The following is a 15362-nucleotide window of genomic DNA, read 5'->3' on the forward strand; positions in this document are numbered from 1 at the left end:
TAAAGTAACCAATATGTTCTTTTGATTTGTACATAGACAGTTCACATCCAGGACAATAAGAGCTAGACAACATGGAAGACAATTTCATGCAGCAAACTATGGTGATAATTAAGGGTGCACAACACAATATCACAAAATATCAGTTTTACATTAGGGTTAATGCAGAAATGAAACTTACTTGATGTTGCGAAGATACTGGCACTGGTTGCATTGGAACAAAATACCCTGATTGGTAATCTGTAGCGAATGAAGGAGGCACTGGAGATGATACTGTCAGAAAAGGAAAAAGAAACATATTTTGAAGTGATAAGAGTTTTCATGCGGTTTTATAAATCCAGAACGAAAGTTCACCACCAGGCTACATAAATGAGTAAATCAGTTGTCAAATACCTTCAACTGGCGAGCCTAAAGTGTAATTACACATGAATATTAAGCAATGGGCACAGGAAGTTATTCGTTTGTGGGGTTTTCATCCCTCTTAGAATGGCATCTTTAGTCTATGATATCCATATAAATACAATATTGGATTTCTGGCTACATTTGGAATAAACTTTATATCACCTTTTCTTGTGTGATTTGCACATCAGCATTTAAATACAATAAGGACTGCATAAAACACTACAGATTCTCAAACATTTGTAAAATCTTTCAATGATAGAGATCTAGACCGTTAGATACACACAATAAAATACCATGCATATTCTCACTCAATTATCCTATATTCACGTATAATGTCCCATACAATTAAAATATGTTGGCATTATCTCAAATGTCTCTCAAGACATCAAGTATGGCTTAGAACATCAATTTAGTGACAAGATCTTAAATGTGGGTTAGTTACAGATGGTTAAGTAAAGTGGTACATACCTGGTGAACTGGTTTCACTATCCGTTTCCATAGCAACCTCTTCATAGTTATCATACTGGTACAGGTTTCCTGACTCTTCTATTGGTTTATCCTGTGATTTTTTGATATCTGCATCTGTTGACTAAGAAAATTCAAAATAAAATCTCATCACTGTGCACAAATTCCTTCACCATCACAAATTTACATTTGAGTTGAACTGAATGCACTCTGGAAATCAACTGTTATTAATCTAGATTTGTTTAAAGTCCTTTTATCATTTTTATATCAGAAAACTTCATGTCCAGCATACTGTGAAAATAATGCATACATGAGTGCTTAACTGAAACTTCAAACTTAACAAAACTGCAGTCCTTATCTTGGTGGAGAGCCTGTAGATATTTTGGACATCACCGTGGCTTTCCACGAAGCTGAGCAACGAAAATAAGAATCACCCAAGTGCAGGTACGTCTCGCTATCGGCCATGGAATTTATACATCTCCTTTCTCAGACCATTTGCTGTCAGTCAAAGTTAATTATTTCCTACATTCTCATTCTGCAACAAGGAATTCTCATTACTCAAACACCAAGATGTACACTATTGGGTTGATTTTAAACCTGCTGCCCCCTTTACAGAAACAGCCCAATTTTCATTTCTGATCCATAGCGCCAGTTTTACACCCAACCGGTCAACTGAAAATCTATCCCTATGTATTTATTGTGTAGGGCTATTTAAAATAATGCTCCATTTTATTAAAGGATTCACATGTTGCGACTCAGAATTAGATTAAAGCTTCTAAAGATATCAGATTTAGGATTATTTAATATTTGGCAGCATATCTAATAATGATATCTCAAGCATTACTTTGAAATGCAAGTGACCTTTCTCTCCCCATTTCTGAGCCACTGGCATACACTTAACAATCAATGTATTTTGCACTTGACACACTACATACCACATCCTATTCATTTCCAAACCGATCATAACCTTGGATAGATACAGTAATGACTGAGTGCACCTAGTCAATACAAGCCTAAAATTTGTTAAAAATCTGCATGCTTTTGCTTTCAATTAAATATGCAGAATTATATCCAATTCTCAACAGGATCCCTACAATCATTCTATTGTACTAAAAAGTGCATAACTTGGGAATAATTAGATTTAGAGTCTGAGAAGTTGGATAGCTTTACACTAACCTCGCCAGACCACACACACACACACACACACGGGGATGGATTTCCGAAGCATCTCAGTTTTGGTTTTACTTTTGATCTGAGCAGCTTCAGCATTCAGTTTGCATGATGCAGGAGCCATTTCGAGTTTAATAGTGCAGGGAAGTGCAATGTGCATTTCCAATTTTGCAACAGCTAATTTGAAACTGAATCAGAGTGTAATTTACATTAGCCAAATTCTTCTAAAACAGCAGTAATGAGTTTACAGAAAATTGGGCTGTTTTTTTCTTCTGTACCTGGTTAAAGCCAAAGTAGTAAGTGCCTCAAATGATATACATCTTGTACAGCATCAGTGGCACACCGGCATTGAAAAAAGGTTTACCAAAAATACTTCTACCATAAATTAAATGGGTGCATGGCCTCAGTCTTACCTTGGTACCAGATCTTCTTTTCCCTCCTACAAGTTTCATAAAACGATTGTACTGCTCCTCCTGATTGGAGAGGTCTCGAATTTTTCTGATTTCATCCTCCCGTTTTTTTCGCTCCTCCTCTTCTATTTGTTTCCTCTCCTCTTCTTCCCTTCGTTGCTTTTCCTGTTCTTTTTGCTGCTGCAATTTTTTCCAGGCTCTAGTTTTCTGCCTTCGCAAAACCTGTTTTGTAGCAGCAGCTACAGAAAATAGATAAGGCAAAAGATTAGAGATCCAAAGTGAAGCTAAGCATTTTTAATAGAAATGTATTTTTATTTTCAATCATTTTGCCTGTACCATTCGGAACACATTACTTCAATGCATTTCAATGTTGTGACAAAAAATGAACTTCTTTTGTCCATGGTTTATTTTTTTCTTGACTGTGTTTTAGTTTAAAGTATTTACTTAAAAAAATGCGACACTCAAAATGGAAGTTACATTTCTCTGGAAAGAAGCTAGTTTGTCTAAGTGGCAGCCACAATAACAGAGCAATAGGAAGAAGAGAAACATTATTTTGAAATGCCAATATTTTAGTTGCAGAACTGTTAAGAGTTAATGCCCCACTGGAACACTATTATTTACATCAAGTCACCCATTTAGTGGTATCTGCCAGACTTTAGCTCATTGATTTGTTGGATTGTTTTGATGAAGATTGGATTCACACTATAAATCGCACCAGGACAGACCGCTGAGACTAATTTTAAATTAAAGAAACATCTTGAGCATAAATATTTTAATACTGCCAATTTTTAGTTAGCTTGAATTCCATCTAGATGCAGGATGTGGAGGCCAACATAACTCCATAGGCATATGCCTATAATGTTCTGCCCCAATTTCTGCAAGGTCCTTTAAAAAGGACCTGATCTGACCAGTTTCTCTCTTATAATCTTTCAGGTAGTGACTCCAGACTATTATTTTTTTGGAACTGATTTATAATGGAAAACATCCATTAGTAAACCTGTCACTAATTGTGCTCTCTGGTCACCAAATTCCCACAATTCTCAAAAAAATTGACTTTTTTTTACATCCATTATTTCCTCAGGATCTAAAATGTCCAATATCCAAAAAATGGTTTAACTTGAATAAAAAAAACTTATTACACCACACCATGAAATTTATCTATTGAATTGTCATGTGTCTTTTAATGCCATCTGTAAAGTTTTTACTTGAGGCCTCAGACTCTCCCAAAAAACTGGGCTAGTATTTGATATTTTTGCCCAGGGCTATGATGCGGTGAGCTGAATTTGGATCGAGCAATCTGAGCATGTGCAGCGTACACTGATTTGTCACGCTGCTTGTCCGACATCCAGTGCTGGATGGAGCAGAAATTTCCTCCAACTAAATATTGGGAAGACTAAAGCCATTCTCTTTGGTCCCTACCACCTGACTCCATCCCTCTCCATGGCCAGTGTCGAAGGGTGAATCAGACCGTTTGCAACTGTGGCGTCCTATTTGACCCTGAGATGAGCTTCAGACCCCATATCCACTCGAGATGAGCTTCAGACCCCATAACCGCTCCATCAAGACCGCCTACTTCCACCTACATAACATCGTCCTTCTCCACCCCTGCCTCAGCTCATCTGCTGCTGAAATCCTCATCCATGCCTTTGTTTCCTCTATACTCAATTATTCCAATGCTGTCCTTGCTGGCTTCCCACCTTACACCCTCCGTAAACTTGAGCTCATCCAAAACTCTGCTGCCCGTATCCTAACTCATACCAAGTCCCATTCACCCATCACTCTTGTGTTTGCTGATCTACATTAGCTCCTGGTCTGGCAACACCTCGATTTTAAAATTCTTGTCCTTGTTTTCAAATCCCTCCACAGTCTCGCCCCTCCCTATCTCTATAACCTCCTCCAGCACTACAACCATCCGATATCTCAGCTTCAATTCTGGCCTCTTGTGCATCCCCAATTTTAATCACTCCATCCTTGGCGGCTGTGCCTGCAGGTGCCTAGGCCCCAAGCGCTAGAATTCCCTCCCTAAACCTCTCTCTCCTCCAAGACGCTCCTTAAAACCTACCTCTTCGACCAAGCCATTGGTCACCTGTCCTGCATCTACAGGATGCACTGCAGCAACTCGCAAAGGCTTCTTCGACAGCACCTCCCAAACCCATGGCCTCTACTACCTAGAAGGGCAGCAGGCACATGGGAACAACACCACCTGCACGTTTCCCTGTAAGTCTTACACCATCCCGACTTGGAAATATATCACCGTTCCTTCATCGTCGGTGGGTCAAAATCCTGGAACTCCTCACCTAACAGCACTGTGGGAGAACCGTCACCACACAGACTGCAGCGGTTCAAGGCGGCGGCTCACCACCACCTTCTCATGGGCAATTAGGGATGGGCAATAAATGCTGGCCTTGCCAGCGATGCCCACATCCCATGAACGAGTAACAGAAAAAATAACGGGCCAGATTTTGCTGCGAAAATAACGGCAAGCCTAACAGCGCTCACCGTTATTTCAGTGTAAATGGTAGGGCAACTTCTGACAAACACACACGCATAGTTAAATGCAGAAATCCAGAAGTTGCTCTACCAGATGCCCTTCGCCTCCGTAAGCTTTGCAAGAACGGCATCTCGCCGGCTGACACCATTTAAATAAACGGAAAGGCGTGAAGTTCCTGCACGGACCTGATGGATACAAACTAATCTCACCAAAAAAAAGTACATCAAGTCATTCAAGTCTAAGCTCCCTTTTAACAGTGCGCTAAGACTTAATGACTGCCAAACAACCTTTCTGGCACTGAAAATTAACTTTTATAAGTGTGGAGTCTCATTCCATCACACTTTAATTGTCATTCGACATTTAATTTTTTTTATTCTTTTTACTTTTTCCTTGTCTATCTCAGCTTTTTAATTCAATATTTCTTACCCTCTCAATAATCGCTTTCTATAACTGATTTTATATTGAATTCACTATTCTAACTTACACTTCCTGGTTCTGACTCTTCAATGCTCATCAGATTCTTCAATCTGATTGGTTATGGGGAACAGTTGCTTGCCCCATTCACACTGGTCCCAGATACACTGTAGAGGGCACCATTTTGCATTCAGCGCCCCATGAGAGGAACTTGCCATGAAAAAAAAATCAAGAACAATTTATGGGTAAGTGCAAGTCTAACAAGCGGCAGGCACTGTTCATTCGCCGCTCAGGAAAATCCGGGCCAATATCTCATGTGGCTCAGTGTCAAATTTTGTTGGGATGTTTTATTACGTTAAAGGTGCAGTATAAATGCAATTGGTTGTTTTACCTAATGCATCAGTACCAGTCAGCTTTACTGAGGAATATTATTTTCTTCAGCTTTTAGCAGTTTCTGCTGAAAAGTTTTTTAAATTAATTGAAGAAAAGCTGGAGAATAAATTTCAAAAGCTTTAGTAAGGTTAAATTCATGGAATATATTCTTTTAAAATAAACCACGTGGTCTGAAAAAGAGGAAAAAACAATAGCGTTCTGATTACACCTGCTGTAGCCTTGGTTTTGTGTTCTATAAGCTTCAGAAAGCAGACGAGATAGACAGAGGTCGAGGAGAGGGGGGCAAGTGGGGGTGAGTGTGAGAGCCTTTCTCTCCATTTCATGTTGCTTCAAAAATACCAGTTGAATTTGGAAGCCAAATTGTTACCTCACCTGAGTTTTATTGACAGTTAGAAAACAAAATGGTCAATGCTAATGGATAACACTTAACAGTCAGAGATTGAAACTTCTAACCGCTATGACAGATAGAAAGTCAGAGAGAGAAAGAGAAATAGGAGAAAGGGAGAGCGAGAGAGAAAAAGAAAAATAGCAGACAGGCAGTATCTTTCCACAATCTCACTGATTTAAAAAACAGCTGAATACTGAAAACAAACACCACCTCTGGGGTTTAACAGATAGGAAAAGGAAAACTAGTTGAGGATAAGGGGGCCTCTTGACTGTCGATACCTGTTGTTGGGGGAATGCATGGAGGGTTAAGAGTGAGGTGAGTGACAGTGGAGCAAGGAGGGAGAATAAACTGGTTGAGCAGGTAGTTCAAAGGGGAAGAGCCCAGTGTAATGATGGGAGTGAGGTAGGAAGGAGAATATGCAACAGGAACAATGGGATCAAGGGGATAGGGGAAGTGTGAAGGATTCAGAAGGGAGCCACTTTAGGCACATTATCTGCATCCCAAATATAGCCTGCAGCTGTTGGTGGCTTCAATCCTTGCCACACCATTTCATACTATCCACAATCTCCCACCCAAAAAAGGAAAGACAGAAGCAAGAGACAGAACCAAAATAGGAGATGGAGAAGCAGCAATACACAGCAGTGAGGGCTAATACAGAAACCATATTTTCCGACTTACCACATGCAATGCCACGAGAGATCGACTAGTAATGTTAAAAATCTTACAACTGCACAAACTGTCAACTTTTCCACAATAACCAAAACGTTCACATATTTATAATGCTAATTATCTACGTAAATGCGTCACGCTGTAATTACAACTGCCGCCCATCCCAGGCGGAGACACTGCATTATCAACACTGGTGGTCTGGTGTAATTACGACTTGTCAAGTTTATATATGCAGTTTCCATTGTAAATGTGGACATAAGAATTTACAAAGAAAATATAAAAATAAGGACAAATGTATGCTTCAAAATGGGGCTGATTTACATCTGCTCATTCCATTAAAATTATTCCTTGCCCTCATTCCTGATTTCACTGCTCTCCTGTCCTTTCTAAACCACTACCTCCATGTAATCTCTCCTACCCATATCCCCAGCCACTCCCTCGATTGTGCCATCTCACATGGCCTCTCTACCCTCAGTCTAAATCAGATTACTTCCTTGAATCCCTAACCACCCACATCCCATCCAACCCTACTTCCTCTGCGTTCGCCCCCGAGTAAAACTCTCCAAGTCACTTACAATTGCACTTTCAAATGCCCAACTGCCTAGCATTTGGCCTTCCATTTGCCGTTGTACTTTGGCAGCTGTCAATCTGGTAACCTACTCACTCTCCTTCACCACCTCTGGAGTTCTTGTCCACAGCAAAACCTTTACTCGCTCCCATACTGGTCGTTCCCTGGATATGGACCCCCCCATCTTCACTCCCTCAAGGGAACCAGGCTTGAATGTATCAGGGACACAACAGGTTTAGACAGCCATCACCAGATATGGCTGGACCATATCAAGCCTCACTCTCCTCTGCCAAAAGCACCCATTAATCCAGGACTATATCCTGATGAGCAAAGATAACCCCAGACAATTTTTTTCTACTACCAGCCGTCTCCTAAAATCCATATCCCCTGCCCCTGCAACATTATGTATGAGAAACTTATGGACTTGTGTCACTAAGACAATCCATTCAGCCAGCTCTGCTGCTTCCCCCGCCCCGCACCCCTTGCCCTAGTCTGCCAAGCCAAACCTCCCAAGGCTCCCCCACCCTAGTGCTGAACTCACGTTGTCCTTTAGTTTCTCTCCTATCTCCCTTCATGCCCTCTCTGTGCTCATCCAGTCTATGAACCCTGGCCTCATTCCCGCTGAACTGCTGACCACACAACGTCCCTTCCTGGCCCCCATGCTAGCTGACATTGTAAATGGTTCCCTCTCATGTATTATCCCCATTCCTTTCAAAACTGCCATCAACCCCATCCTCAAAAACCTATTCTCATTCCCTCGGTCCTTGCAAACTACTGCCCCATCTCCAAGCTCCCTTGCTTTACCACAGTTCTGGAACGCGTTGTCATGTCCCATATCCATGTCTATCTTTCCCACAACTCCATATTTGAATCTCTTCAATCCGAATCTCTTCAATCAGGTCTCAGCCCTGCCACATCAAAGTCACAAATAACACCCTGTGATCGCGACCATGGTGCACTATCCCGCTTCATCCTCCTCAATTACTTTACAGCCTTTGACAGTCCACCACACCATCCTCCTCCAAAGGCTCTCCACTGTCCTGCTTAGTGGGGCTACCTTTGTTTGACTTCACATTTACCTATCCAATCATTTCCAGTAATGGCTTCTCCTCTCAACGCCCCACCATTACTCTGGTGTCCCTCACGGATATATCACTGACTCCTCCTCTTCCTTCATGCCAGCCTCAGTCCATTTGCTGCTGAAACCCTCGTCGATGCCTTCTCCCAGTCCAACACCTCAAATTTAAAATTCTCACTGTGTTCAAATCCCTTCATGGCCTTGCCCCTTCCAACTCGGTATCCTCCTGCAGTCTTACTGCACTCCCCCAGAACTCATTTTTCCAACTCTGGCCTCTTCGGCATCCCCCCGTTCTCTGACCCTATTTGCAGCCATACCTCCACCCATCTAGGCCCTAAGTCCACCTCCCTCTCCTTCTTTAAGACTTGTTAAAACCCACCTCTTTGACCAAGCTTTTGGTCACCCCATTTACAATCGTTTTGGCTCAGCATCCATTTTTGTCTGATTATGCCACTGTGAAACACCTCGAGGTGTTTTAGTACATTAAAGGCACGATATAAATGCAAGTTGCTGTTATCTCTTGCCCTCTAACGCCACTTCACCTGATGACTACACTTGGTCACGACTCGTTCATAATGCACGGAGGATCAATTAATAATTAAAATATTCATGAAAATAGTTCCAAGTCAGATGAAAGGATGCACTTATGAAATCTGGTTTAAAAAGAATTCTCTGACAGGTGGTAAATGTAACAAATCTTTATTGCACTCAAACAAACTGTAAACCCTGTTAAGATAAAGTTATTTCAGTTAGTAAAGCTACCCCTTCACTAAAATAAATCTCTCAGAACTGCACAACTTACATGTTCTGTCACCATTGGCAATTCAAATTTTGCCAACTCCAAACAGAATTAAGTAACATCTATTTCCACCAATCTTTGTGTTACCTGCACTGAGGGGTTTCTTGACCGCATGTGTTTTAGGGCTACTTCTGATCTTCTGCTGAGAGATTCTTGGCTTAGACAGCTTCTCCTTGCTCTCCTTCATGACACATTGTTCCTTTTGCTGCCACTTTTTACTAGCAGATTGTAATGCAAGAAGCCGCAATTGGAGTTCTGACATCTCTTCCTCTTCCTCCTTCTCCTCCTCTTCATCTTCATCATCATCCACTTTGACAATGTCCTGCAAAATGTTACAAAATTAATTTCCCTAAAATACCAGTTTATATTCTACCTCCAAAATGATGCAACACAAATAGCAAAAAAAAAGCTCCAATTGCAGACACACTTTCACACAAATATACTGATTATTTATTTACCTTAAAAGGCGATTCCACCAACAACCCCTTACTATTTAAACAAGAATGGTCTGGATCTTCACTTTCACCATCTAAAAGAAAATGCAATTGAATTACTAACAAATTGCAACATCTATCGATCATAAATCATTTAAGAATGTGTTCTGTGTACCTTGTGTATTTGTTCCAGGCTCCAAAGGCTCTGTTTTATGGTCGTCTTTGATCTGGTTGATTTGATCCATCTCAGCTGGAGTAGGTAGCTTATGTCTTATAGGTTTTAGTTCAAATGCCTGAAAAGCTTTTACCTGAGGTTTTTCTGTGGAAGATAACTGTGAATTGTTCTTTTCAATACTGTTGGCATCTATATTAATGTTCCCAGACACAATTCCAACTTCCTCTTCCAGTAAGTGTTCTCCCTTGGTATTTTGAGACATCTTTTCTTCTCTATTAAGACATTCCAGTTCCAGCTGAATCTCCTTGTATTTCTTAAGCAGGTCTTCAAATGTTTCATCCATGTCATCTTCATTTCTGTAGTAGTGAGCCGGTCTTCTTGATGGTGACCGCCCAAAGAATTTTGCTGAGTTAAATGTAAAGGAAACTTAACATTTTCAATATCCAATGAACTAAATACTGGACCCTATCTGACATGTTCCTGAAATATGGAGGTGTCAATGTTCCTATATTATCCAGTGATAAGCATTTTGAGTTCCAATTACATGCTTTATTTCCATACTTTTTTTTTAAGATTGTGCAAAAGCAGAAGTTATCCTTTATTACTGGTTCAGGACCTCATACCATGGGCTTAAATGAAACCATGTACCAAAAGATCTATCTCCGTTACACTTCTAAAAATCAAATTTTAAGCTATCCATAGTACACCATCAACTTAGATGATTAAGTCTGCAGTCATCCAGGAGGCAGGGATATCAAGAAACACAGTTAGTAACCCTACTAACTGAGGCATCGTACCATGCATGTTCAGACTAGGCTTTTTTTAAAAAAAAAGGGAGGGGAGGGTAAGAAGAGGAAAGGAAAAAAAAAGAGTAGAAACATAGATGCAGCCCTCTCAAAGTAGCCCAAATTAAAATTAGGCAGCTTAACTGAAAACCGCTACAATGACTCCATAAGCAAAAATTTGACTAAATATTTGACTATTAGTAATAGCCTATAATGATGAATTAAATAGCTAGTCTATAACTCAAACAGGTCACCACACACACACTTAAAATTACTTTTAATATATTGTTTAAAAACATGCTTACTACATCTGTCTATGCACATTCCCTTCTCAACGCAAAACACCTGCAATCACCAGAGTCAACCAACCGGTTTTATTTGTGCTGGGAAACTAGATTCACTTCGATTTTACACCTACTGTAAGCAGAATACGATCATTTAGGTCTTATCATGCACAAGCAAAAATCAGCCAATTCACATCAAAGAGTAGCTCATCTATGAAAAGGACTTGTGGTGAAGAAGAAACAACTTCGCACTGGAAACTTTGTAACAAAATAGTGAAAAGTATTCGGCACAAACACTCTTTATTCTGAGATATGCTGCTACAAAAGCTTCGAAGTCTCACGGTATAGGGTGGCACCAGAGCACTCTTCTGTCAATGCAAATCTCCCATCATTAAGTCAGTGCTACATTCAAAACTTTCCAGAGCTGCCCCATGTAAAATGTAGTGAGAAACAAGTTAATTTACAATCTGGTATTACAGGATATTAGTGAACCATAAGCTGCCTCAAAACAGGATATGGGTTCATACCCACAATCACCCCGAGAGATTTTGATCTCACTGCTAAATGGTGGAAAGAAACGTCACAACAAGGAATTGAAAATCGTAAGAGTGATATCGATCCACAGCTATTCAACATATTTCAGAGCAATCAGCATCAGCAAGCACTGGGCGGCTGACTGTCTCATATGAAGGTGGTTAAATCATCAAATGATCCAATTGCCAAAAGTTGAAAAATATTGCCACAGGTTCATCAAGCGAGCAAGCATATCCAAAGGCCAATACCATCTGCCCAACTCAACCAACGTCACAAAATTTACACAATATACATAGTTAGAACAATTTACATTTCATAGCCCTCCTCGGCCAGCATTTCAAAGCACTTTACAAGGCAGAGAGAAGAAAAAAGGTGAAAAAGAGTGACTAAGGATAGGAGAAAGTAGTTAGGAAGGGGGCACTAAGGCATGCTCGAACAGAAGGGTTTTAGTGACACTTTTGAAAGCAGGGAAGAGGGTAGCGAGACAAAGGGATCAGGGTGGCAGAGGCTGAAGGCACAAAGGAAGAACAAGGGATAATTTAATGTTGGGGTGCAGGGGTGTGCATAGAATCACAGCTGGAGGGGATTGCAGAGATATGGAGGAATTTAAGGGTGACATTTTTTTAAAATCAATCTGCTGGTGCATGGTAATTTTGTAAACAATCAGTTCAGCATGTGGGCCATGGCATTTAGACATGTAATTCATGGAGGTAGAGGTAGGAATACCAGCAAGTATTGGGAGAAATTGAACCTTAAAGTCATCTCAGCATGAAAATTCACACCAATATAACTTGGATACATTTACCACTTTCAATGAAAAGGGTATTTTATTCCATGTTAAATAAAAACAGAAATTGCTCGAAATAAGCAATGGACCGCAATTTGCTGAAAACTTGTGCCATTGTAATGGTGCATCTACAGCGCAAATCATTATTCTGGTGAAGAAATTCCAAGAAATGATGGAGTGAATGACTTATGCTATTATTACACTACGCCATAATTTCCTGGAACTTTTGCACGACTCAGCCAAGACCCTCGCTGGAACAGTTTTTAAAAAATTAGCTCCACCCACATCAAAATCAATGGCAATTGCTAATTTATGAACGAACGCTGCTTGGATCGCCACTGCCACTTAGGCCATTACAGAATGGTGCTGGTGGGTTCGGAATTCAATTCCTCATTCACAATTTGTGGCATCTCCCAAATACTACAGAACGAGATAGTACAATTCTGCAGGTTTTAGAAATAAATGAGGAATGAACACAGCCAGATTGATCAGCAAAATGCTCAAAACCCAGAATGAATATATTATCAATCAATTATTTAGTGGGTCAAAGGATTTATGCTGTCTCTCCTTTCAAAAGCACCGATTTAGTTGGGTAGAGTGAATTTTCCTGAGTTACACACGAAGGGTTCTGTGTACTCAGTACAACGGTCAATCCTGAGATGCTCCGATCCACTCTTGTTCAATTTGATGTGTCTTTCTTTCAAGAAACTTTTTCTTGGCGGCAGGACATTTGAAACTAAAATTTTATGTCAGTTTCACAAAATCAAGGGGCAGCCCGTATCTGGCATTTGATTCCGAGAATAATTACATCAAACTTTGCATTGGCTGCAAGGCATTCAACCCATTCCACTTACTGACAAACTACCGGCCAATAATAGCTCTTAAAAGCAAATTGAAGAAAAATTAATCAAAAATGGGTCACGGAAAAGGAAGACTGGTTGTCACTTTCACTGAACTAATCCACTGGAATTGCACAGAATGAGTTCTGAATGTGAAAGATGATGTGATCTCAGCCGGGTTTGATAACAGACTGTCAGAAGTGAAATTAACCAGACACCAGAATGGGCAATAATGGGCAGCCTTTGTTTTCACGCCATTCCAATAAGTAACACGAATTAATTACAAAATAAGAATAAACTAACTACTTATAATCAACTCAGGTAAAGGTATAAAGATTTTTAATACTTAAAAATGGGAAACCTGCATGAATTGTTTAGCTCTTTATACTTTTACGGAAGTGAAGTGTTAATAGCCCTGGTAGCTTGGCTGTGTATTGAACATTGGCTGCGCCGCTTCAGACTTGCTGCTACGCTCGCTGCACTGTATTCTAGTCAGTTCTTCAGCAAACTGAAGCCCAAATTCGCCACTAGAGGATTGGGAAGCAGAATGATTTAACTTATGGCGTTTGTCGCCAATATCGCTGTTGCAGCAAATTCCAGGACATTAGTTCCTTTAGCACCCAAAAAGAGAAAAGGCAGGTTAATGTTTCAGGCCCTTCATTAGAAGTATTCTATGTGGTTGAGAATGAAGGTCTAATGCAGGGAGCCAGATTTACACAGCAAAGGGAAATAACATTTATAATTACATAATCTTTATACCTGGGTAACAGAATAGATTAAACACAAGTTAGAAACCATCCATGATGTATATTCAGCCAATAGGATTCTACGCCTGACCCTGTAGCACTGATTGCCATCTCAGTTGTAGTTGAAATGCCTTAACACATAAGATATATACATAAAAATTCTAATTAGTAAGAACAGACGTTTGTCAATTTATCCAAACAAGCTTCCATGGAGCCAAGGTAAACGCCATACAAATTGTGAGTGGATTGGTGCATATTTTCTTAAATAATATGGGCATTCAAGACACCACCCAGCATTGTAATACTGATATTGCCACATCAGTATATTATTCACTTAGTTAAATAACGTTACACCCTCTTGTGAATCATGGGTCACCATTCTTTTGCATACTGTATCCACACACTCATACACCACTAACACAAATGGGCCATATTGTAACTGAATCAAGGGACTCGTAAGACAAACCACTCAATCTCTACTTTCCTGATTTAGAGCCTCGCCTGAACACTCCCATCACCTCCCCTCAAACTAAATTAGTCATTACTTTTCCGTGAAGACACAGTCGAATTGCCATACATAAATTAGCATTCAATGAAAGATCTTGGGGCCCTCTCCATGCACAGAGCACCTACAATCTCTCCTCCGAATTCATCTGCCAAAAGAAAATTCCTCTCTGATCCCCTAAAGCTGTTAAATCAGACCATGACACCCTTGTGACCAAACTTTCTCCGTCGAAAAAAAATTCCATTAGAAATCCCAAGTTTCGATTCTGATCCGGTGCCGGCTCCTGACTCCTGTAAATGAGCCGCTTCCGAAGGGAGGTTCCAGGGTTATTTTTTTTTTCTGATGCTCCATCAGTTTCCTCCAATTTGTTTCGTCAGCCGGCCCATGACCTGGGGCAGGGCCAGTTGGGCCCGGAGCCTCCGGTAACAGGTCGCACAGGGAGTCAGGGTGACGGAAGGATACGTTTTCTGGGAGGGGACTCCCTGCGGATGTTGTTGGTCCCGACGAAGGTAGGCCCGGGGCCCGGTCTCCCCCTCTTACAGCCCCGAGGGCCTGGCCCCGGACATCCTCTCCCCCAGCGGCCGCGGTTCGACCCTTCCCGAAAGCGGAAGCGGCCGAAGGTGCCGTGACTCCTCTCCCAGAAGTTAGAGCGGGGAGAGTCGCCGAGGAGAGCCGGCGGAGGGAGCAGCAGCGGCGGCTGCATGAAGCCCCTGTACGGCTCCTTGAGCCGGTACATGAGGCCGTTGCCCGAGCCCTGCGGCTGGGAAGAGAGGCGAGCGCCGGGCCGGTGAGGTTTGGGAACCGAACCGCTGTTGCTAGGCCTTGGCTTGGGAGTGGAACTCGGGGCAAGCCGGGAATCCGGGTAGAAATTCTCGTCGTTGTCATCGTCGATCTCGCCGTCCTCCAGCTCCCCCTCCTCTTTGGGCGACAGCCTGTCGGCACCGAGCTCCATGGCGTCGGCTGGCGCAGAGACTTGAGGGCGAAAGCCCAACTCCGTCACCACCTCCGTAACAGTGAACGGAAGCGGAA

At 41.4% G+C, this 15362-nt stretch overlaps 1 protein-coding gene across 1 annotated transcript in view; it reads right to left on the reverse strand.

The window, feature by feature from the left end:
- LOC137334621 (zinc finger C3H1 domain-containing protein) overlaps window positions 1-15362 on the reverse strand; it is an 82565-nt gene extending 67203 nt beyond the window's left edge. Inside the window, exons 1-7 of the mRNA XM_067999439.1 lie at window positions 14796-15362; window positions 9854-10258; window positions 9703-9773; window positions 9332-9566; window positions 2448-2683; window positions 868-988; window positions 179-270 (exon numbers count right to left, since the gene is read on the reverse strand). Coding sequence (XP_067855540.1) covers window positions 179-270; window positions 868-988; window positions 2448-2683; window positions 9332-9566; window positions 9703-9773; window positions 9854-10258; window positions 14796-15285 — 1650 coding nt within the window. The 5' untranslated portion in view covers window positions 15286-15362. The remainder of the gene's footprint in view (window positions 1-178; window positions 271-867; window positions 989-2447; window positions 2684-9331; window positions 9567-9702; window positions 9774-9853; window positions 10259-14795) is intronic.

Source organism: Heptranchias perlo, chromosome 18 (genome assembly GCF_035084215.1).
Source record: "Heptranchias perlo isolate sHepPer1 chromosome 18, sHepPer1.hap1, whole genome shotgun sequence".
NCBI lineage: Eukaryota > Metazoa > Chordata > Chondrichthyes > Hexanchiformes > Hexanchidae > Heptranchias > Heptranchias perlo.